This window comes from Aotus nancymaae, unplaced genomic scaffold, assembly GCF_030222135.1.
Source record: "Aotus nancymaae isolate 86718 unplaced genomic scaffold, 86718_ANA_hifiasm-v0.15.2.pri h1tg000040l, whole genome shotgun sequence".
NCBI classification, from domain to species: Eukaryota; Metazoa; Chordata; class Mammalia; order Primates; family Aotidae; genus Aotus; species Aotus nancymaae.
In genome coordinates, this window is record NW_026988454.1 from 44,130,488 (window position 1) to 44,156,644 (window position 26,157).

General features: G+C 33.3%; 1 protein-coding gene across 14 annotated transcripts in view; it reads left to right on the top strand.

Moving 5' to 3' along the window:
• Positions 1-26,157, top strand: part of TRDN (triadin) — a 369,423-nt gene that overhangs the window by 324,936 nt on the left and 18,330 nt on the right. For 9 of the 14 annotated variants that reach the window (XM_064360734.1, XM_064360735.1, XM_064360738.1 and 6 more), the window contains 7 exons: positions 4,515-4,559; positions 12,562-12,582; positions 17,259-17,285; positions 18,177-18,215; positions 21,710-21,745; positions 22,511-22,555; positions 25,191-25,214. In XM_064360734.1, the coding sequence (XP_064216804.1) occupies positions 4,515-4,559; positions 12,562-12,582; positions 17,259-17,285; positions 18,177-18,215; positions 21,710-21,745; positions 22,511-22,555; positions 25,191-25,214 (237 nt within the window). Of the gene's footprint in view, positions 1-1,215; positions 1,292-4,514; positions 4,560-12,561; positions 12,583-17,258; positions 17,286-18,176; positions 18,216-21,709; positions 21,746-22,510; positions 22,556-25,190; positions 25,215-26,157 lie in introns of those variants that run through there. The other 5 variants (XM_064360733.1, XM_064360741.1, XM_064360737.1 and 2 more) reach the window with 4 other exon arrangements.

The following is a 26,157-nucleotide window of genomic DNA, read 5'->3' on the forward strand; positions in this document are numbered from 1 at the left end:
GGTTAGGAATTAATTTTTATTTAAGAATAGAAACAAGTTTGTATTTCAGCTAATTAAATATGAATTTAGTTTTGAGACTACCCTGCCTCAATTATTCTGTAGAATATTATTCTTCATTCCAGGCTGAATTATGTACCCAATGTTGTGACTATAGTTAGGCCAGAATCTTTGAAAAGGGAAAAACATACTTTCTCTAAACAAATCTTAGGAAATCTTTTACTTACTTTTATAAATTGTACTTTAGAAAATCTGTATACAAGGGGTTTTAGTCTCTGATTTGTTTTGCCTATGCTTTTTAAAAAAATATGAGACACCAACAACAGAAAATATAGGAATAAAGAAAGCAGGGCTGGAATGTGGAGAGGTAAGAAAAGCTGTCAGTATTGACAAAAGCAGAACCTTAGAAACAACTTTTATAACCTTCCAATTAAATGAAACCCTGTTATTTTCTTATGTCCCAAATATTAGCCATTTTGAGGTGAAATAAAGAGAAATGAGAGGCTTTAGGCTCTGAACGTACATCAAATGCATTGTCTTGTAGGAACAACTCTCTTTTACTTCATTTACACCATCATGCTCTTTAAATTCTGTTATCCAGTGAAACTTTCTACTTAGGATATTTGATCAGTTGATTCTTACCCAGTGTGAAATACTCGAGAAATTTAATTTCATGTAGGATCATGGCAATAACCTCTTTACTTTGACCCAAACATCTTTGTCTATGAAAAATCACTGAGAACAGAGGACATCTCACAAATGTATCACCTTTGTTCTTCCCCAGCTTTACACTGTGAGAAATTTGGGTTCTCTAGCTATTCCTGGGTTCCCAGGGAGGCATTGGCACAAGAAGATCAAAAATTGCTTCTTCCTATTCTAATAAAAAAGGAAAATATATTTTTTAAAGCAGTACCTCTGGGCAGATAAATACAGTGAAATACAGTGAATGAAAAGTAGGGTTTATATTGGCACGTTAGGGAACATTTTAAGTTAGGAAAACTTCTATAGCAAGATAGCTGCAAAGGACATTTCAGCTGGACAGATTTTTTTTGTGTTTTGATCCAATTTGAATAGAAAATATTATTTGCTGTTTTATTGAGGAAACAAGTTTTTCTTGGCATTGGCGCTTTTTCAAAAAGAATACAAAATACCATGGTTGAAATATGTCACTGATGTATTCAAAATTTCTACTTGTGTTAACATTTTTTCCTATCACAGAAGAAAAAGTTCTCAAGCAGGTAAAAGCTGTCCCAATAGAAAAAACAGGTAAATAGATATTTTATATATTTTTTCTATGTCTCATTATGTGTTATGCAGTGTCCACGTGTGTTCATGCACACACACACGTACATCTTCAAGGAAGTGTGTAGACTTTTAGTACAATAACTTCTAAGATGTCAAATTCTCGTGAATAACTAAAGATATACTCAATATATTTTTTATTAAATAATAATAACTAAAATAGCATAACTTTAAGAGTGATTAACCTAAGCTTATGTGTAATTCATGAGAAAATCTATATAATGCATTGATTACCATGTATACTTAGGTGTTTAATCTTATTTTTAAAGCACATTTCCTCAAATCTTAAAATTACTGAAGTCTGAAACTTTCTGCTATTTATAAATTAGCTGGGATAATTTACTTTCATCAGAGCTCCATAGAGAGGGATATGGTTACATAACTTTAAAGTCTGCCTTAAAGAATGATCAACAGAATACAACATTAAACTAAAAACACTCCATCTCTCATTAGTTCATGTGAGAAAGAAAGGACACATACTCTTGCAATTCAGAAGATTTTCCTGTAAGGAAAAAGAAAACTTCTGAGTCTTCAACTCAATTCACGTCTGAATCACTAAACTTCCTCTAGAATCAAAATTTTCTTACAATAACAATTCTAAGATAAAAATCCTACCCACCTCAGCCATTAAGAGAATCCCATCTCTTACTAATAATCATTCCAAAAGAAAAACTCTATGAAACATTTTTTCTTCTGAGATAATCAGATAATAAGGATTTAAATAGTTTCTTGGAGGAAAAATATAATAGAATTCAGGAGTGATCTAATTATTTCTAGAAATCATAGACTAGTATATCAGTAGAAAGAAAGAAATCTCATAAGGCTGTTTTCATTACTTCATATGACCATTGCACTTTACTCCAACTACTACCTAAGTTTATACTTTTTGTAAATGTTCCTTTAATTTGCACCCTAAGGTATTAATATAGCCACCTGAGTGTCTTATTCTGCTGTATGGATGTTTGGAAATTATGAAGAAGCTAGACTCAGTGTACTTGTTTCTCAGATATATAGATTGTTTTCAATTTTATGTGCATTGCATGTATCTTACTAGCTTTTTGCAATTTGATTAATGTATTTGCTGACAGTGAAGTATTAGTGCTCAAAGAAAATAGGTTAAGCTCAAGCTAAGGAGAGAAACTAAAACTAAGTAAATGCAAATGCTAAAGAGTTATTTTTTCCGTGATTTGTGCTCATCAATATGCCATGTGTTTCCCTCCATTCTCCACAGACAAGCCCAAACCAGCAAGTAAGAGATGAAAAGAATAACACCTGAGAAATATTGTTTGACCATTTCAGCTTTAACAATTTGCTTGGTTTTTTAAAGTCATTATTTTTAGTGTTGCCTGTGGCTAGATTATTATTAATAATAATGTTGTTGCTATATAATTGATATTAGTGATAAATTGATGTTACCGCTATGGTTTGATTTAACATTCTTGACTTTCACTACTAATTAATGACTCATTATAATTATACAAAAGAAATATCTAGAAGTTTGCCGCTATTAATATCAAAAGAGAGAGTCCATATAGGCTATAAAATACCACTCACAATAAGTTAAGGTATGTGGGAAATCTTTCAAATATATGTAATGAATAACAAAAGAAAATGAAATGATATAAAATTGTCAGTGTTATGAACCATATACTATTTTTAATTTGCTTGCTTTAAGCTGTGTTAATTAAACTATAGGTAAACCTTGGCAGTTAAAAATCTATTTTATTATCAATATTTTGCCATTTGTCTATAATAATTATGAAATGTCCTCATGAATGTGGACTTTGAAAATCCTGTATTTCACTGTACAGGTGTGGCACAGAGAGTATAGTAATAGAGAGTTTAACAGTGACTTTTGGACTTGGGAAAGCATAAATATTTACCCATTGTGGTGGTAAATATGTTCAACATTATGTCAAAATTGTGATGTTGGTCCTTGAATGGTGTACATTTGTGAAACACAAGCTTAGACAAATGCATGAGTGGCTGTTGGTCAAATATATTCTGGCTCTTGTATGCAAAATGGCTCCACAAGGTCCAAAGGTGAACATGTGACGTAACTTAGGAATACATATAAGTGGTTTAGGATATATAGCACAAATGCATGGCACTAATTAGAACATACTCACATTTTAGAACCTGTGAATTGTATTTTGAATATATATGTTATATTATTATTGTTACCTTGATTTATTTCATGGAACTTTATTCTTGAATGCTATCAATTCCTAATTTACAAATATAAGTTTAGTCTGATGACACCTGGAGTCCCACATCTTCCCACCTACTTCACTGTTGGTGCATGATTTGAAGAAAAAATAGTAATTTTAGAGAAACTCCTAATTCAGAAATGAAGGAAAGAAAGGACAAGCAAATATCAAGAACAGTAAGAAGAACTGACCCTAGAGGTCATTAGAAGTAACACTTGGTCTGTTCCTGGATCTTATTCATTTTACAGATATTCTCAATCTCATTGAAGATATTCCACCTACATAGTTGACTTTAAATTCCACTTCTGATGAAAGAGAATGATCTCTTAAAAATTTTAATTCAAATATTTTTCAGAGAACTAAGAGGGATGTTGATTACTCATATATTTTTATTTCATTTTGTCATGTCCTAGAATAGTTGAGATTCAGCTAAGAGAGTTTTAACAAAACTTGGAAAAGGAGGGTGGTACAGGTCAATAAAAATACAAAATGTGATACTCTCTGGAATACAGCAGATATAGTTTGAATTTTCAATAAGAAACTAGTGTTCAGCAGTGCATTGTTTCTGACTGGCAAGAAGGTAACTAGGATTCAGAGAGGTAAAAAGAGGAGTTGGTAAAATGCCAAAGACAACTACCATCCACTATAAAATGTCCCCAAAGAATGACTCAACTTTCAGCAAATATATAAAACAATATTCTTATCCTTGTCTTTGCCATATTCTATCCTCTTATACAACCCAGCTCCAAAAGGGATAAAACCCTAATACTGTCTTTTAGCCACATGTAGAGAAAAGCCTTCTCCTGGGTGTCCTGAGAATGAACCTAACCTTGTTTATAATGTGTTTTTATGGCAATATGTTTTCATTGTTTCAAATTACATGAAAATAATTTTGGGGGCATACCTCTTGGGTATACTGAGGATCACTTGCAAATATGTAAATAAGAAATGTTTGCCAAACAAAGAATCCACAGATTGCCAGTGAATTTTGATTTCTTTCTCTAGAAAAAGCTGAACATCAAGAAAGAGAACCTCCATTTATGAAAACAGGTATTTTGCCATTTTTGGTTTTTATTTATCTGAATTCAGTATTTTTATTATATTAGAAAATTAAAGTAATGTCTACAAGTGATTTTCACTGTGTTTCCTGTTAATGTGTCATCTTGTGGTTTGTAATATAATTTAGTTTTATCTGACCTAAGGGTTATATTTTTGTCAATCAAACATGGATTGCCAAACATGTGCAATTATGATACAGCAAAATCAACAAATTAGATTTGCTTTCATGATTCACAAGGCCCTTACAAAATATTCAGTATTTCACTGTTGTCACGTTAATATATCATACTGATGAATTTGATCCACTATTGATAGTTTTAAAATATCCTATTAAATTATACAGATTAATTTTCACAAATTGTGAATTTCTGCTTGAAATATCTTCTTAAAAGAGAAGTTATCCCATTTCCCATTTTAAAAGTTAGCTAAATTTTTTTAAAATGTCATTCAATTTTTACAGTATGTGATACTTCACATGGTTCAAAAACTGAAGCATATAAGAAGCTAACTGCAAAAATCTCTCTTTTATTAAATTCTACCAGTTCTCATTGCAAAAATATCTGATAATATCCATACATATTTATTTATATATTTATTTAATATCCATAGGTATTTATTTATATTTATCCATAGGTAAAATATATATATATATATAATTGTACTTTAGATTCTGGGGTACATGTGCAGATCACGTGGAATTGTTGCATAGGTACATACAAGGCAATGTGGTTTGCTGCCTCCATCCCCCTGTCACCTATATCTGGCATTTCTCCCCATGTTATCCCTCCCCAACCTCCCTACCCCCACTGTCCCTCTCCTAGTCCCCCCCAACAGACCCCAGAGTGTGATGCTCCCCTTGCTGTGTCCATGTATTCTCATTGTTCAGCACCTGCCTATGAGTGAGAACATATGGTGTTTAATTTTGTGTTCTTGTGTCAGTTTGCTGAGAATGATGGTTTCCAGAGTCATCCATGACCCTACAAAGGACACCAACTCATCGTTTTTTTATGGCTGCGTAGTATTCCATGGTGTATATGTACCACATTTTCCTTGTCCAGTCTATCATCGATGGGCATTTGGGTTGGTTCCAGGTCTTTGCTATTGTAAACAGTGCTGCAATGAACATACATGTGCATGTGTCTTTATAATAGAACGATTTACAATCCTTTGGATATATACCCAGTAATGGGATTGCTGGGTCAGATGGAATTTCTATTCCTAGGTCCTTGAAGAATCGCCACACTGTCTTCCACAATGGTTGAACTAACTTACACTCCCACCAACAGTGTGAAAGTGTTCCAATTTCTCCACATCCTCTCCAGCATCTGTTGTCTCCAGATTTTTTAATGATCGCCATTCTAACTGGCATGAGATGGTCTCTCAATGTGGTTTTGATTTGCATTTCTCTAATGACCAGTGATGATGAGCATTTATTCATGTGTTTGTTGGCCTCATAAATGTCTTCTTTTGAAAAGTGTCTGTTCATATTCTTCGCCCACTTTTGAATGTTTTTTTTTTTTCTTGTATATCTGTTTTAGTTCTTTGTATATTCTGGATATTAGCCCTTTGTCGGATGGGTAGATTGCAAAAATGTTTTCCCATTCTGTCGGTTGCTGGTTCACTCTAACGATTGTTTCTTTTGCTGTACAGAGGCTCTGGAGTTTAATTAGGTCCCATTTGTCTATTTTGGCTTTTGTTGCCAATGCTTTTGGTATTTTAGTCATGAAGTCCTTGCCCATGCCTATTTCCTGAATGGTTTTGCCTAGGTTCTCTTCTAGGGTTTTTATGGTGTTAGATCTTATGTTTAAGTCTTTAATCCATCTGGAGTTAATTTTAGTGTAAGTTGTCAGGAAGGGATCTAGTTTCTGTTTCTGCACATGGCTAGGCCAGTTTTCCCCAACATCATTTATTAAACAGGGAATCCTTTCCCCACTGCTTGTTTTTGTCAGGTTTGTCAAAGATCAGATGCTTGTAGATGTGTGGCGTTGCCTCCAAAGTCTCTGTTCTGTTCCATTGGTCTATATCTCTGTTTTGGTACTGGCACCAAGCTGTTTTGATTACTTTAGCCATGTAGTATAGTTTGAAGTCAGGTAGTGTGATGCCTCCAGCTTTGTTCTTTTTGCTTAGGATTGTCTTGGCTATGCGATCTCTCTTTTGGTTCCATATGAAGTTTAAAGTGGTTTTTTCCAGTCTGTGAAGAGGGTCATAGGTAGCTTGATGGGGATAGCATTGAATCTATAAATTACTTTGGGCAGTATGGCCATTTTCACAGTATTGATTCTTCCTAACCATGAGCATGGAATGTTTTTCCATCTGTTTGTGTCCTCTCTTATTTCCTTGAGCAGTGGTTCATAGTCTTCCTTGAAGAGGTCCTTTACATGCTTTGTTAGTTGTATTCCAAGATATTTTATTCTCTTTGTAGTAATTGTGAATGAGAGTTCACTCTTGATTTGATTCTCTTTAAGTCTGTTATTGGTGTGTAGGAAAGCTTGTGATTTCTGCACATTGATTTTTGTATCCCGAGACTTTGCTAAAGTTGCTTATCAGTTTCAGGAGATTGTGGGCTGAGATGATGGGGTCTTCTAAATATACAATCATGTCATCTGCAAATAGAGACAATTTGACTTCCTCCTTTCCTAATTGAATACCCTTTATTTCTTTTTCTTATGTGATTGCTCTGGCTAGAACTTCCAATACTATATTGAATAGGAGTAGTGAGAGAGGGCATCCTTGTCTAGTGCCAGATTTCAAAGGGAATACTTCCAGTTTTTTTCCATTCAGTATGTATCAGCAGCGGGTTTGTTGTAAATAGCTTTTATTATTTTGTGTTATGTTCAATCGATACCTTGTTTATTCAAAGTTTTTAGCATAAAAAGGCTGTGGAATTTTGTTGAAGGCCTTCTCTGCATCTATTCAGATGATCATGTGATTTTCATCTTTGGTTCTGTTTATGTGGTGGATTACATTTATAGACTTGCATATGTTGAACCAGCCTTGCATTCCCGGGATGAAGCCTACTTGATCATGATGGATAAGCTTTTTGATGTGCTGTTGCAATTGGTTTGCCAGAATTTTATTGAAGATTTTTGCATCTATGTTCATCATGGATATTGGCCTGAAGTTTTCTTTTTTTGTTGAGTCTCTGCCGGGTTTTGGTATTAGGATGATGTTGGTCTCATAAAATGATTTGGGAAGGATTCCCTCTTTTTGGATTGTTTAGAATAGTTTCAGAAGTTCTGGTACCAATGCCTCTTTCTATGTCTGGTAGAATTTGGCTGTGAACCCATCTGGACCTGGGCTTTTTTTGGTTTGTAGGCTATTAATTGCTGCCTCAACTTCAGCCCTTGTTATTGGTCTATTCAGGGTTTCCACTTCTTCCTGGTTTAGGCTTGGGAGTGTGCAAGTGTCCAGGAATTTATCCACTTCTTCCAGGTTTACTGGTTTATGTGCATAGAGTTCTTTGCAGTAATACCTGATGGTAGTTTGTATTTCTGCAGAATCGGTGGTAATATCCTCTTTATCATTTTTTATTGCATCTATTTGATTCTTCTCTCTTTTCTTTTTTTATTAATCTGGCTAGTGGTCTATTTCCTTGATCATTTTGAAAAACCAGCTCCTGGATTTATTGATTTTTTTGAAGGGTTTTTGTGTCTCTATCTCCCTCAGTTCTGCTCTGACCTTAGTTATTTCTTGTCTTTTGCTAGCTTTTGAGTGTCTATTAATCTTGCTTCTCCAGCTCTTTCAATTTTGATGATAGGGTGTCAATTTTAGATCTTTCCTTGCTTCTCATCTGGGCATTTATTACTATATATTTCCCTCTAGACACTGCTTTAAATGTGTCCCAAGGATTCTGGTACATTGTGTATTCATTCTCATTGGTTTCAAAGAACATCTTTATTTCTGCCTTCATTTTGTTGTTTATCCAGTCAACATTCAAAATCCAGTTGTTCAGTTTCCATGAAGTTGTCCAGTTCTGAGTTGGTTTCTTAATCCTGAGTTCTAATTTGATTGTACTATGGTCTGAGAAACTATGATTTCCATTTTTTTGCATTCGCTGAGGAGTGATTTACTTCCAATTATGTGGTCAATGTTAGAGTAGGTGCAATGTGTTGCTGAGAAGTATGTATATTGTTTGGATTTGGGTTAAGAGTTCTATAGATGTCTATTTGGTTTGCTTGGTTCAGATCTGAGTTCAAGTCCTGGATATCCTTGTTAATTTTCTGTCTCATTCAACTGTCTAATATTGACAGTGGAGTGTTAAAGTCTCCCACTATTATTGTGTGGAAGTCTAAGTCTCTTTGTAGATCATTGCGAACTTGCTTTATGTATCTGGGTGTTCCTGTATTGGGTGCATATATATTTAGGATTGTTAGCTCTTCTTGTTGCATTGATCCTTTTACCATTATGAAATGTCCGTCTTTGTCTCTTTTGATCTTTGTTGGTTTAAAGTCTATTTTATCAGAGACTAGGATTGCAACTCCTACTTTTTTTTGCTCTCCATTTGCTTGGTAAATCTTCCTCCATCCCTTTATTTTTAGCCTATGTGTGTCCTTGCATGTGAGATGTGAGATGGGTTTCCTGAATACACCACACCAATGGGTTTTGACATTTTATCCAATTTGCCAGTTTGTGTCTTTTGATTGGGGCATTTAGCCCATTTACATTTAAGATTAACATTGCTATGTGTGAATTTGATCCTGACGTTTTGATGCTAGCTGGTTGTTTTGCCTGTCAGTTGATGCTGTTTCTTCATTGTGTTGATGGTCTTTACCCTTTGGTACGTTTTTGGAGTGGCTGGTACTGGTTTTTCCTTTCTATGTTTAGTGCTTCTTTTGGAAGCTCTTGTAAAGCAGATCTGGTGGTGATGAAATCTCTCAGCAATTGCTTGTTTATAAAGGATTTTATTTCTCCTCTGCTTATGAAGCTTAGTTTGACTGGATATGAAATTCTAGGTTGAAAGTTCTTTTCTTCAAGGATGTTGATTATTGGCCCCCACTCTTTTCTGGCTTTTAGGGTTTCTGCCATGAGATCCACTGTGAGTTGATGGCCTTCCCTTTGTGGATAACCTGACCTTTCTCTCTGGCTGCCTTTAGCATTTCTCCTTCATTTCAACCCTGGTGAATCTGAAGATTATGTGCCTTGGGGTTACTCTTCTTGAGAAATACCTTTGTGGTGTTCTCTGTCTTTCCTGGACTTGAATATTGGCCTGCCTTGCTAGTTTGGGAAGTTCTCCTGGACAATATACTAAAGAGGGTTTTCCAGCTTGGATTCATTCTCTCCATCACATTCAGGTACACCTATCAAATGTAGATTAGGTCTTTTCACATAATCCCATATTTCTTGGAGGCTTTTTTTCATTTCTCTTCGCTCTTCTTTCTCTAATCTTATCTTCTCATTTTATTTTATTGAGTTGATCTTCAATCTCAGATATCCTTTCTTCTGCTTCATCGATTTGGCTATTGAAACCTGTGTATGTTTCATAAAGTTCTCTTGTTGTGTTTTCATCTTCATCAGGTCATTTATATTATTCTCTAAGCTGTTTATTCTCATTAGCATTTTGTCAAACCTTTTTTCAACGTTCTTAGTTTCTTTGCTTTGGGTTAGAACATGTTCTTTTAGCTCAGAGAAGTTCGCTATTACCCACCTTCTGAAGCCTGTTTCTGTCAGTTCATCAGACTCATTCTCTCTCTAGCTTTGTTCCCTTCCTGGTGTGGAATTGTGATCCCTTGGAGGAAGAGCTTTTGGTGTTTTTATCCTTTTTGCACTGGTTTCTTCCCATCTGTATGGATTTATCTACCTGCAGTCTTTGTAGCTGGCGGCTTTCTGATGGAGTCTCTTAGTGGACTTCCATCTTGTTGATGCTGAAGTTATTTCTTTCTGTTTTTTAGTTTTCCTTTTAACCGTCAAGCCCCTCTGCTGTAGGCCTGCAGGAGGTCCACTCCAGTCCCTGCTTGCCTGGGGATCACCTGCAGGGGCTGCAGAACAGTAATGGTTGCTACCAGTTTCTTCTTCAGTTATATTTGTCCCAGAAGGGTACCCACTGATGTCAGCCTTAGCTCTCTTTTACGAGTGCCTCTTTGAATATACAGGGATCAGGGAACTGCTTGAGGAGACAGTCTGTCCCTTATAGGAGCTCAAGTGCTAAGCTGGCAGCTCCATTCTTCCATTTAGAGCTTCTGGGCTGGTATGTTTAAGCCTGCTGCAGTGGAACTCATAAGTACCTTTTTCCCCAGGTACTCTGTCCTGGGAAGGTGGGGCCTTATTTATAAGTTCCTGACATGCTGCTGCCTTTTTTCAGAGATGTCCTGTCCAGCAAGGTGGTAGTCTAGCCACAGTCTGCCAGCAGGAGCATTACTGAGCTACTGTGGGCTCTGCCCAGCTGCTGTGTGAACTTCCTGTTAGAACTGCCTCAGTAATGGCAAACTGCCTCAGTAGTGGTGGAGTGCCTCCGTAATGGTGGACGCCCTTCCTCTGACTGAGCTGGACATTCCTGGGTCCAGCTGTGCTTGCTGCAAAACTCTCAATCCAGAGCATTTCAGATTGCTGGTCTTTGTTGTGGGTGGGACCTGCTGAGTCAGATCACCTGGCTCCCTGTTTCACTCATGTTTTTTTTCAGTTGAATGGGAGGCTCTGTATCCCAGGTATTCTGGGTGCCTGTTGAAACAGCCACCTGGATTTGTGTGAGTTTTTGTGTGGAGACCCACAGTGCCAGCTAAAACAGCCATGCTAGAAACTTGTGGCACCTTTCAGTCCAGGAATATCCTTGTCTGTGGGCAGTAAGAACTTTTGTGAAAATGCAGTGATCACTCACCCTCTGCATTCTTCTCACTGCAAACTGCACTCCAGATCTGTTCCTATTTGGCCATCTTCCCTTTCTCAGTTATTTCTTAAGGTATCCTTCTAGCATTATCTTTCTATCTGTAAAAATATATATATATATATATACATGCCACTTTTGTTTTTCTTACACAAATATTAACATGCTATAAATTATACTGTCACTAGGTTTTTCTATTTCAGAATATATCTTGAAGCTTTTCTACGTATCAATACATAAAATATTTCCTAAAAATAGTGTTTTATTGTATGTTTGCACACAGTTAACTTAATTAGACTTTAATTGATGTATGTTAAAGTTGTTTTAAAAGTATCCTTTAAAAATATATAATAATATAAACTTATCTAGTTTTGCTAATTTCACAAATTAATTAACAATATGTCTAGTTTTATTAATTTTATGGGAAAAATTATTTAAAGTAGATTTGTTTGTAAGAGGGTATATTAAATATAGTTTGAATAGATATTCCTAATTTCTCTCTACAAAAAATGTATTCCCTCAATTTGTATTCTCTTTGTTAACATACTCATTATTTGACTTAATTTTAGATTATTCAAACCTTCTGCAATCATAGCTGAATCTTGTCTACTTTTTAAGAAGGAATAGAACTTAGGTGTAAGATGACACAGTTAATGTTTTTAGTTAACAAATTTTAGAAGACATGTTATACTGGAAAAAAATAGAATGTCTTTATGATTTTTTTGTAACCTACCACCCATTCATTTCTGAGATTTTATAAAGCAACCTTGTTCAACATATTGGATTGGGAGAGTGTAAATTGTTAGTCTAAATTAATATTAATAAACATTCTAAAAGGATGGTGACACAATATGTATTTTATGCCATTTCAGAAACAGTAAGAAGTTCAGATTATTGTGAACATTCATTAATATTGTATCAAATCAAACATGAAGTTTTACAGAAATAAAAAAGAGACCAAAAAAGATTCTATAGTTTCAAACTTTACTGTTCTATAGAAAACTCATTGAGAGTATGACTTGAAAATTATTAAAAATGCATTCCCTACTGTTCATTGTAGATATAAGTTTAGCCTTCTTATTTTTACTGTAAAAAGCAAAAATAGGAAATGTAAAGGGCTGATATATTACCCATAGACAGAAAATTATCACTCATTTTCTTTTTTTTTCTTTTTAGACAAACCAAAACCAACTCCAAGTGAGTGTACCATTTTAGAATTTTAAGAATGTCCTATTTCATTGTTTTAATTTCGTAATTTCTTTGAGTTATAAATAAAGTTGAAAACATATGGTATGTTTGTTAACGTAATAGCCATTATACTATTACCATATAAGTGAGTCTGGTTGACAAAGGATATTGTGTGTACAGGCATACCTTGGAGACAAAAAGCACAACCAAAGGAAAATGGGTACAGCAAGAAGCCATTGACCAATAAGCACATGAAGAGATATTTAGTGATTCAAAAAATGCAATTCAAGGAAAATTAGATGTCATTGTACTGGCATACCTCGAGATGCTGCAGGTTTCATTCAGACCACCACAAGAAAGTGAATTTAAACTAAGTCACACAATTTTTTGTTTTCCTAGTGTACATAAAAGTTATGTTTATACTATACTGTAGTCTATTAAGTGTGCAAGAGGATTATGCCTAAAAAATGTACGTAGCTTAATTTAAAAGTATTTTGCTGCTAAAATACTTTTATTCTAACCTTCATCATCTGAACCTTCAGCAAGTTGCAATACTTTTGCAGCTGAAAGGTCTTGTCTCTATGTTGATGGGTGCTATTGATGAAGGTGGTAGTTTCTGAAGGTTAGGGTAGCTGTGGTAATTTCTCAAAATAAGACTCAATAAAATTTGGCAAATTGACTCTTTCACAAAAGATTTCTCTATGTACCTTTAGCTATTTTACAGCATTTTACTCACAGTAGAACTTCTTTCAAAATTAGAGTAAACATCTCACACTTGGCTTCTGCTTTATCAACTAAGTTTATGGAATATTCTAAATCCTTTGTTGTCATTTCAGCAATGTTCACAACATCTTCACCAGGAATAAATTCCATCTCAAGTATCCATTTTCTTTTCTCATCCACGAGAAATAACTCCTCGTCTGTTCAAGTTTGATCATGTATTGAAGCAATTCGGTCATCACTTCTTACTCTAATTCTTTTGTTACTTCCAACACATCTGCAGTTACTTCTACTGAATCCTCAAAATCATTCATAAGAGTTGGAATCAATTTCTTTCAAACTCCTGTTGATACTGACATTTGGACTCCCTCATGAGTCACAAATGTTCTTAATGTCATCTAGAAAGGTGATTCCTTTCCAGAAGACTTTCAATTTACTTTGCACAGATTCATCAGCTGAGTCACTATATATGACACCTATACCCTTTCGAAATGTATTTATTAAGTAATAAGACTTGAATGTCAAAATTACTCCTTGGTCCCATAGGCTACAGAATGGATCTTGTGTTCTCAGGCATGAAAACAATATTAACCTCTTTGTATATCTCCATTAGAGCTCTTGAGTGACCGGATGCATTGTCAATGAGTCATAATATTTTGAAAGGAATCCTTTTTCTTAGCAGTAGGTCTCAACAGTGGGCTTAAAACAGTCAGTAAATCATGCTGTAAACAGATGTGCTGTCATCCAGATTTTGTTATTCCAATGATAGAGCACAGGCAGAGTGGATTTAGCATAATTCTTAAGAGACGTAGAATTTTCAGAATGATAAATAAGTTTTGGCTTCAACTTCAAGTCACCAGCTTCATTAGCCTCCAACAAGAGAATCAGCCTGTCTTTTGAAGGTTCGAAACCAGATATTGACTTTTCTCTTTAGCTATGAAAGTTCTAGATGACACCTTCTTTCAATAGAAGACTATTTAAGTTATTGTTGTTGTTGTTGTTGTTTTAAATACAGGGTCCCACTCTGTCACCAGGCTGGAGTCCAGTGGGGGATCATAGCTCACTACAGTCTCAAACTCCTTGGCTCAAGTGAGCCTCCCTAGAAGGCTATTTTGTCTACGTTGAAAGGTTATTGTTTATTGTAGCCACCTTGGTCAATTACCTTAGCTAGATCCGGATAACTTTCTGCAGCTTCTATATCAGTATTTGCTGCTTCACCTTGAACTTTTATGTTATGCAGGTGGCTTCTTTCCTTAAATTTCATGAATCAACCCTGCTAGCTTCCAACTTTTCTTCTGCAGCTTCCTCACTTCTCTCATCCTTCACAGATTTGAAGACAGTTAGGACCTTGCTATAGATTGAGTTTTGGCTTAAGGGAATGTTATAGCTGCTTTGGTTTTGTATTCAGCCCACTAAAACTTTCTTTGTCTCAGCAATAAGGCTGTTTCCCTTTCTTAACATTTATGTGTTCACTGGAGTAATACTTTGACCTTCCTTCAAGAACTTTTCCTTTGCATTCACAATTTGGCTAACTCTGGTACAAGAGGCCTAGCTTTCAGCCTGTCCTAGCTTTCAACATGCCTTTCTCACAAAACTTAATCATTTCTAATTTCTGATTTAAGGTGAGCAATGTGCAAGTCTTTCTTTCTTGTGAATACTTTGAGGCCATTGTATTGTTATTAACTGGCCTAATTTCAAAACTATTGAGTTATCAGGAAACAGAAAGGCCTAAAGGAAAGGGAGAGAGAACTGGTGAATGGCAGTCCCGATACACACTTTCATTAAGTTAACCACCTTATATAGGTGTGGTTTGAGGCACCCAAAACAATTAGATAGTAACATCAAAGATCACTGATCACAGATCACCATAACAGATATAATAGTAATGAAAAATTTGAAATATTGTGAGAATTACCAAAATGAGACAGGGAAATGTGAAGGAAGCAAATGCAGCTGGAAAAATTACACCAATAGACTTAATTATACAGGATTGCCACAAACTTTCAACTTGTAAAAAACGTGATACCTGAGAAGTGCAATTAAGTGAAGCACAATAAAATGAGTATGCTTGTATTATACTCATTAATCCTTGAACATGTATTTATTGAGCACCTATTAGAAATATGACACTGAACCAAGATATATGAGGGAATGTATATCATGTTTTCTGTTGAGATACCTGTTTTACTAACAAACGCATTAACCATAATAACTAATACCCATGCAAAAAAAAAAAGGTCATTGTATCTCTCTCTTATCTACTTTCAATTTTTTGTTCAGATGTGTTGAATGAACACAGTATGAAGATCCCTCTAACAGTTATTATGTGGGTTGAGAAAAATTAAGAGTACATGATATATGTTCTCAATTCATTTAATTTTAACACATTAGCTTTTTATTTTCTAATTTTTTTAAAGCCCTGAGGTACATTTTATTTTGTAATTCAAAATCACTAGGGTTTTCTGGACATTTTAAACAATTATAAAAAGGCAACAGTGAACAATGAAGCTATTTATTTTATACTATTAAAGTATTCGGACTGTATCCTGGATTAAAACTTGAACATTTCAATCCAAAGTGTATCTGGATGTTTTATTTATATGTTTTAATACCCAGAACTAACCTGTTTTCTTAACAGCATATGACACATTTCTTAATAATGCAGCTACAATTTACTTCTTAATGGATTAAATGCCAATTTTAAACATTAAGTACAGCCTTTAGGCTGGAGAAATTCTCTAGCATAGTTTGTATTATTGCTACTAATATGAACACTCTTACCAAAATTAAGGGTTGAAATTCAAAACTAGCATGCTAATATGAAACATCACCATAAAGCCATTTAAAAATACTATATTTTTATGAAACATTATTCATTGTATACCATTGTTATAAAATACTTTAATTCCTTTTTCTGAATTTTGAAAATAGCCTTCTAAAATAGTTATGTAAGATTGATAAAACTGATATCATGTTTATAGAAAACATTGATATTTTACGAGAGATATTTCTCAATCTTTCAGAGAATTTTTATTTTCTGGAAATTTTATTGTTTGAAATTATTTGTGATAGAAAGTTGACAAAACCTTGTCAGGTTATACATAAAATTACTAATCTGTAAATTTACTGAAGGAATAAGAAGAAAGCATGGTTTTGAATTCTCATAGGCAAAAAGCAAATATAATTTTATGTCTTCTAACACTTATCACACTACAGTCACCATGAGTTGAGTTTGTTTTTGTTATATTTTTAGTCTCACCCCACGACCGCACTCAATTGCATTTCTGACAGCATCTTATAAATGAAGATGCTTTAATAAACATTCTACGAATGAAAGGTTGCATGTATCCATGAAGATTAAAAATTTGTGTAACAGATTTATAATTCATAATTAAGAAAATCAACCAAAGAATTTAGAATTGATTAATCAAACCATGTATGTTTTTTAATTTTTTACTTTTCATTTTATTTTATTTTCAACTTTGTGAGTACATAGTAGTTGTATATATTTATGGGTACATGAGATATTTTGATATAGGCATACAATGCATAATAATCAAATCAAGGTAAATGGGGTATCCATCACATCAGCATTTATCATATTTTTGTGTAAACATTCTACTACTTTAGTTATTTTAAAATGTATGCCAAATTATTATTGTTGACTGTAATCATCCTGTTCTATCAAGTATTAGATCTTATTTATTCTAACCACTTCTATCATATTTAAATAGACTGTTTTAGACTTATTGAAAATTTGTTTTATTTTCAAAATAGATGTCTAGTTACAGTTATCAGAAATATTAATCAGGAGTACATTTCTTTGCCATTTTGAGTATATGTGCCTATTGTAATTTAGGAGGAAATATCAGAAGATAAGTTTCAATTGTCTGCTATTGAATAAAAAACTATACTTTTTCTTTTATTTATTTTTTCTTTTTTTTACATTCTTTTTTTTTCTAAAGAAGAAACATCAGAAGTCACAGAATCAGGTAAATATTTACATTTTCAGAGGAGATAAGGTAGAGTGGTGGAAACAGTATGTAAATTTAAGTCTCTAGCTGTATAACATTTAGAAAATCCCTTAGTTCCTCAAATTCCAGATATTCTGAACTGCAGAACAGGCATAATGATGTCCCAAAAGGTTTGTTACAATGACTAAATGATGTAACATGTGCACTATTACTACATACAAACTTGTAAGCCACTATTCGATTTTGTTTTTCTTCCCACATTTGTCTAAAAGGTATAGCAAGAAAATTACCAATTTACCAAGACTACTTTGAAAACTGGATCCATATTTTGCTTAGAAACATTGTTACTTTTTATTGCTTTTATTCATTAGTTTACTCATTGAGTATTCATCATGCCAGGCAAATTCTTATTTCCCAAAGGTAAAAATTTAGCATGTAGTTGTTTGTCCTGTGTTTCTAGTTTAAACTAATTAATAAAGGCATGGCTTATTCTAGCTTCTTTTCAAAGCATGTAAGAAAAAGGGAGGAGGTAGGAAAAAGGGTCATGCCTGTAAGTGACCAAACTACTCAGGAGGGTGAGGGGGGAGGATCCCTTCAGCCCAGGAGTTTGAGGGCATATAGAAAGACTCTGTCTCAAAAAAAGAAGAAGAGGAAGGGGAGGAGGAAAAAAAGAATTAGAAAGAGGAAGAGGAATAAAGGACTTGGAGGAGGAAACAGAGGAGGAGGAGAAATTATGAGCCAATAGGTGACTACATAAGCAGAATGACCAAGCATAAAAAAATATGAAATGGGAGAGTCATGACTCCCTCCACTCATAGGATTAAGTCTCATCTCCAACTGTGTACTCCAAGAATTAGTAAGAAAGTCACGTGTTTTAAAATGATGATTTCTTGTTGTTGTTTTCCCCAGGGAAGAAGAAAACTGAAAAATCTGAAAAAGAAAGTAAAGGTAAAGATGACATTTTAAGATATGTACATCAAATTAGCCACAAAAACAAAGGGAGAAAAATATGCAATTATACAAATTATATGACTTAAAAGCAGTTGATGAAAATGAAGGCACGGATTTTATAGCACGTATTATAATTGCAGTACATTACAATTCATCATGCAAAACATATAGGTATTACAACTTTATTAAACACCTAAAAGGAATTGGAATGTAAAACCAAAAGCAGACTCTACCTGTTACTAATAAATTAAAGCTATAGACTTCTTTTCATAATTACTCCTGAACTGTGAATATTGCCTGCACAAAATTTAATTTCTCACCTTAAGAAGACTTGTTAATAAATATAGTACCTTCTTATGAAGAAAGTGGGAAAGATCCAAAATCAATAATTAGAAGAACTAGAGAAGAAGCATGAACAAACAAATTCAAAAGCTTGCAGAAGTCAAGAAGTAACTAAGATCAGAGCAGAACTGAAGGAGATCTAGACACAAAAAATCCCTTCAAGAAAATCAGTGAATCCAGGAGCTGGTTTATTAAAATGATTAACAAAGTATATAGAACACTAGCCAGAGTAACAAAGAAGAAAAGAGAGAAGAATCAAGTAGACACAATAAAAAATAATAAAGGGGCTATCACTACTGATCCCACAGAAACTACCATCATAGAATAATATAAACATCTCTATGCAAATAAATTAGAAAATCTAGAAGAAATGAATAAATTCCTGGGCACATATGCCCTCCAAAGACTAAACCAGGAAGAAGTTAAATACCTGAATAGACCAATAACAAGTTCTGAAATTGAGGCAGTGATTAATAGCCTACCAACCAAAAATAAAATAAAATAAAATAAAATAAAATAAAATAAAATAAATCCAGGACCAGATGGATTCACAGCAGAATTCTACTAGAGTACAAAGAGTAGCTGGTACCATTCCTTTTGAAACTATTCCAAACAATAGGAAAAGAGGACTCCCTAATTCATTTTATAAGGCCAACATCATCCTGATACCAAAACCTGGCAGAGACATAACAGAAAAAGATAATTTCAGGTCAATATCCCTGATGAACATTGATACAAAAATCCTCAATAAAATACTGGCTAACTGAATCCAGCAGCACATCAGAAAGTTTATGCACCACGATCAGGTCAGCTTCACCCCTGGGATGAAAAGCTGGTTCAACATATGCAAATCAATAAACATAATCCATCACATAAATAAAACCAATGACAAAAACCACATGATATCTCAATAGATGCAGAAAAGGCCTTTGATAAAATTCAACACCCATTCATGCTAAAAATTCTCAATAAAGTCGGTATTGATGGAACATATCTCGAAATAGTAAGAGCTAATTATGACAAACCCAGAGCCAATATCACACTGAATGGGCAAAAGTTGGCAATATTCCCCTTGAAAACTGGCACAAGACAAAAATGCCCTCTCTCACCACTCCTAGTCAACATAGTTTTGGAATTTTTGGCCAGGGAATCAGAAAAAGAAAGAAAGAAATAGTATTCAAATAGGAAGACAGGATGTCAAATTGTCGCTGTTTACAGATGAAATGACTATATATTTAAAAAATCCCATCATTTTAGCCCAAAAACTCCTTGAGCTGATAAGCAACTACAGAAAAGTCTCATGATAAAAAATCAATGTGCAAAATTCACAAGCATTCCTATACACCAATAATAGATCCAAATCATGAGTGAACTTGCACTCACAATTGCTATGAAGAGTATAAAATACCTAGGAATACAACTTACAAGGAATGTGAAGGACCTCTTCAAAGAGAACTATAAACCACTACTCAAGGAAATAAGAGAGGACACAAACATATAGAAAACCATTCCATGCTCATGGATAGGAAGAATCAATCTCATGAAGATGGCCGTATTTCCCAAAGTAATTTATAGATTTAATGCTATTCTCATTAAGTTACCATTGACTTTCTCCACAGAATTAGAAAAATTACTTTCAATTTCATATGGAACCAAAAAAGAGCCTGTATATCCAAGGCAATCCTAAGCAAAAGGAACAAAGCTGGAGGCATCATGCTACTTGACTTCAAACTATACTACAAGGCTACAATATCAAAACAGCATGGTACTGGTACCAAAGCAGATACATAGGCCAATAGAACAGAACAGAGGCCTCAGAAATAACACCACACATCTACAACCATCTGATCTTTAAGAAACCTGACAAAAATAAGCAATGGAGAAAAGATTCTCTATTTAATAAATGGTTTTGGGAAAATTGGCTATCCATGTGTAGAAAACTGAAACTGGACCCCTTCCTTACACCTTATGCAAAAATTAACTCAAGATAGATTAAAGACTTAAATTTAAGACCTAAAATCATAAAAACCCTAAGAGAAAACCTAGGCAATACCATTCAGGACATAGGTATGACAAAGACTTCATGGCTAAAACACCAAAAGCAATTGCAACAAAAGCCAAAATTGACAAATGGAGGTCTAATTAAACTAAAGAGCTTCTGCCCAGCAAAAGAAACTATCATCAGAGTAACCAGACAACCTACAGAATGGGAGAAAATGTTTGCAATCTATCCATCTGACAAAGGACTAGTATCCAGAATCTACAAGAAACTTAACAAATTTACAAGAAAAAAAACAACCCATCAAAAAGTGGACAAAGAATATGAACAGACACGTCTAAAAAGAAGACATTTATGCAGCCAACAAACATGTGGGAAAAAAAACTGATCATCACTGGTCATTAGAGAAGTGCAAATCAAAACCACAATGAGATACCATCTCATGACAATTAGAATAGCCATCATTAAAAAGTCATGAAACAACAGATGCTGGAGAGGCTGTGAAGAAATAGGAACACTTTTACACTGTTGGTAGGAGTATAAATTAGTTTAACCATTGTTGAAGACAAAGTGGAGATTCCTCAAGGATCTAGAAGCAGAAATATACCCAAAAGATTATAAATGATTCTACTATAAAGACACATGCCCATGTATGTGTATTTAAGCACTATTTATAATAGCAAAGACTGGGAGCCACCCAAATGCCCATCAATGATAGACTGGATAAAGAAAATGTGACACATATACACCATGGAATACTATGCAGCCATAGACAAGAATGAGTTCATGTCCTTTGCAGGGACATGGAAACCATGGAAACCATCATTCTCAGCAAACTAACACAGGACCAGAAAACTAAACACCGCATGTTCTTACTCATAAATGGGAGTTGAGCAATGAGAACATATGGGCACCGGGAGGGGAACATCACACACTGGGATCTCTTGGGGCACGTGGGGCTAAAGGAGGGATAGTATTAGGAGAAATACCTAATGTAGATGTTGGGTTGATAGGTGCAGCAAATCACCATGAAACATGTAACACCTATATAACAAATCTGCATGTTCTGCACATGTATACCAGAACTTGAAGTATAATTAAAAAGATAAATAAATAAATATATTACCCTGTTACTATTTCTTCTATACAGAAAAAGCTGACATGAAGCACCATAAAGAAGAAAAAGGTAATTTTTTTTAAAAGAATGAAAAATAGAATGCAAAGCCCTGAAGCTAAAATACTTTAAGTCAAAGTGTATTTATATCATTTGAAAAAAAAAAAAAACCCTTTTTTTTAATGTATGTGATGAGTGCAAGTCTGATTAAAAGAAGAAATATGGTAGTTAATTGGTGGATATGAAGTAACGGCTTTATCAAAGAAACAGTGGATGGTAGGCCAACGCATGCAAATAAGCATTGATTTATTGTGCTGTTGATGAGGAAGGTAGAAACTGAATCACAATGATGCCTTTTTTCTTAACATTGGGTTTATTTATTTAGCAAACTGCACTATACAATATGACAATTACTGATTTGAGTATAACTATCTGAAAAGCTTACAAAGATCTTAATTGTCAAAGAAATAATCTATTGGATCATAAGGAGAACATTCTTAGACATGTAAGAATAATTGTCAATGACAAAATAACTCTTTTTTAGTTTATCTCCAAATCCAGTTAATCAGAATGACCCAATTTTCATAGACTCTAGTTAATTTTTTTCCTACATTCATGTTATCCCTCTGTTTATAAAACAATATTTAGTGCTAACACTTACTTTTGTTAGGTACCAGTTGGATAGAAGACAAAATTTTTGAAAATCACCTTGAGAAAATATTTATAACACTTAAGTTATCCTCATGTCTTTAAAGCTTAGCATTGAATTGAAACAAAATTTTTACGAAAAATTATTTTTTAAATTTATATTTTAATTTACATTTTCCTTATTGACAGTCTCAACAAGAAAAGAAAGTCTTCAATTACACAATATGACAAAAGGTAATCTTGAATTATATAAGTACTATGTTGGTATGGAAATATCTGAATTATGTTGTTGCTTAATATTAATATTAAATTATTTTGAAACAAAGAAATCTAGAAGATACACACTTCTAGTAGCAGAGGAAGTGGACTGGTAGAAAATCTAGCAGAAAGCTTACATTTCAATAGAAAATAAGAAAATGCAAAGAAATCAGAACTGTTAGCAGCATATGAGATAACCAAAATATTCTGTTACACATCAGAAAAAAAAGTTTACAATTACAAAAGACTTATAGCATAAGTAATGTCAGAAGTAATATGGTAGTAAAAATAAATGTAACTGGGATTTTATCTATGACTAAATAACATGTAGTTAAGATCATGAATTTTTTTTATTATTTATAAATTCAACCTTTAAATTAATTCTACCTAGACACAAAATAGGCAAATGCCAGCATACACAATGCAGATTTTTTTTCTTAAAAAGAGAATAATGAATGATCTATTTGCTGATATTATTATCATAAAACTATAAATAAGGTTTATGACTAAATTATGTAGCCTTATGCAAATTCAATTACTTAAAAAAGTGCTTTAAGTTCTAAGGTGCTAGGTAAACATATCATAACTAAGCCAACTATTTTCATTCATAGCAAATACATAGATCTCTAGCAGGGGGAAGAAAAGCTTTGTTTTTCACTGACTCCCTTTCACTGCTCACTGTGGTGTGTATTCCTGAAATGACTAGACATATCTAGACATACCATTTCACATAAAATTATTAATAATGTATTTATAGGTATCACTAATATTAAGAGGTAAAACTTTCAATAGAAGGGCAAATTACATTTGTAGAATAATATAGGGGCACAATTTTTATATTGAAAGATTATTTTAAATATTGTTTAATATCCTTTGAGATAATCAGCCAGAGGATGAAAAAAATACTTAATTAGAAAATATATGACTGTATCTTTTTCCATTATTAGTTTACTTAATCATTAGTAAAGCCCAATTATCATGCCCAGTTTAAAGACAAGGTAAGTACAATGAAAGAAAATCTAACATCTCAAGAGTGTTTATATGGTACAGACAAGACTTGGCTCCAAGTTTGTATGTTTCCAAACACTATAATGGTTAAGGCCATCTACTCACACTTCAGTATTCTATTATGCCGCTGCAAATAAAAGGGAAAGTTTTCTGCCAATCAGAGCAGCCCAAGGATAGAGCATATTCCACCTTGCCTCCCAGGGAATGATCTATTAGAGATCTGATTGGAGGAAACTCTGTAACTCATCTGTAAAAGAGATTCAGAATTTGGATTCAGACTTCTTAGTCTGTTATGTGAATCTATCATTTTAATGTCTTCATATTGTAAAAGCACAGTGAAGAAAAATGATTACATATGAAAGCACAAGTCGAACCCAGAGATAGTTGAGAGCAGGCATATTCTTATTCATTCCTTTGTTTAACAGATAGTCCATTGTATTCAGTGAAAGTTTATTTTTTCCCTAAATTCCTGTCTTCCTAATCAAAACTAGTACTTTTAAAGAAAAAAAAAAAACATGTTAGTCTTAGTGAAATATTTTTCTAAATTATTTATTTCATAATTTTATGCATGAAGCATACTACTGTAATAATACTAAAAATATGTGTCCCAGCTGAAAATGTTTTTTAAAAAATTAGAAATAACCTAATTTTGACAAATTTTTAATCCTTAGGTTTATGATAGAAACTCTACAAATCTCAAAATAAATCATGTAATACAGGTTGCTTAAAAATTATATTTTCTAGCCTGGCTCTTTAAATGATACTAATGTTAGAATGGAGGTGTTACTAGTCTTGTTCAAGAAGTTAGAATGTCTGCTCTAGCATTTGGGACAATAATTTCACCTTAGTTATTTTGTCCTACATACAATTTAATAGAAAAGCATATTTCTTTGAAGAAGAATAACATCTCATGGAAATAAATAAATTATTATAAAAAGTAAACTTATTTTGGATGTTGCTTTTAAAGATTTATTTTATAGTCTGGTAATTATCTATTAAAGAAAATTAATTCTAAATAATATATTTTATAAAGTTTGGGAATTTAAAAGAAAATATTTAGCTGTTATATAATACAAAGTAATTTTATTCAAGTTAAGTATAGTAATAGTTCAGCCCAAACACTTAATTTAACAAAGATTCTGATTTAGTAACAGTATTTAAAAAGCATATATATTTTGTGACCCTTTGATCAATAGCTTTTCTTGATAACTGACATATTTTCTTAGATAAAATAGATCAACCAAGATATTCAAAGATCAGCCAGGCATAGTGGCTCACACCTGTAACCCGTAACCCCAGCTATTTGGGAGGAAGGGGAGGGAAGATTGCTTGAGCACAGGAATTTGAGGCTGCAGTGAACTATGATTGTACCACTTCATGTCAACCTGGGCAAATGAGACTCCATCTCTAAAAAAAATTTTTAAACAATCAAAAATTAAACAAAGACTCATGTTGACAGGCAATAGAGGACTATATTTCTTCATTGACTCTTAAATAATAAACAAGAAACAAAATAATTTGATATTTTTATAAAGTCCACTAATGTATAATTTCCTTGCATTTTATCTCAGTTAAACAGAACTTATTTATTTTCTCTTTTTAGCAGAAAAACCTGCAAGAGTATCAAGTAAGTACAGTTTGTATTAATGAGTTTTTTTGATGCATAGTATCAATTTTAAGATGAAATTTATAAAATACTTATATTTTTGAAGTGCTCAGAGTTAGTTTATTCTAAACTAAATCCTCTGACAGGAGTTTGTTAGCTTTTATTGTTACTTATATTGAAATTAAACAAAAAAAACTATGTGATGTGAAATTACAACTTGTAACAGAAATACACTATTATATTTTCAAGTCTGAAGATAAAAGTGACTAGCATTTAAATAAATACATCTTTATCTGTCTTAAACTGTCAATTACTAGAAATTTACTAAAGACCACATGTGGTTGAACAGTGATGCTTTTGCTGCTATTTTCCAATCTTCATTAACCTAAATATAATTGTATATCTAAGGAAAACAGCATAGTTAGGAATGAATGTATCTCCTATAGTATAAACCACAGCTCCCAGAATAGATTCTCTAGAATATCAGGATCCAGGTACAGATAGAAATTCTATGTATATAGGATATAACTGCAAATTTTCTTACAAGTTCCTAAAATCAATGAAAAACAATTTATCCTTTTTTTATTTCCATATTTATACAAAAAAGGATAAATAAGTGCCACCCAATACAAATATAAAGTGTGACATATATGTCATTTTAATTTTCCAGTTGACACATTAAAAGGCAAAAAGAAACAGGTGAAAATAATTTTAGTAATATTTTATTTTATTTAACTTACTTTATACAAATATTATTTCAATATATATTCAATATGGAAATGCATTGATCCTCTACATTCTTTTTTTGTATTGATATATTAAAGTCTTCTGTGTATTTTATACTTACAGCACATTTTATCTTGAGCTAATCACATTTCAATTTCCCAAAGCCCCACATAGTCAGTGGCTACAGCATTGGACAGAGAAGGTCCAATCGAGTGCTTATACTGTACTTTTATACTCT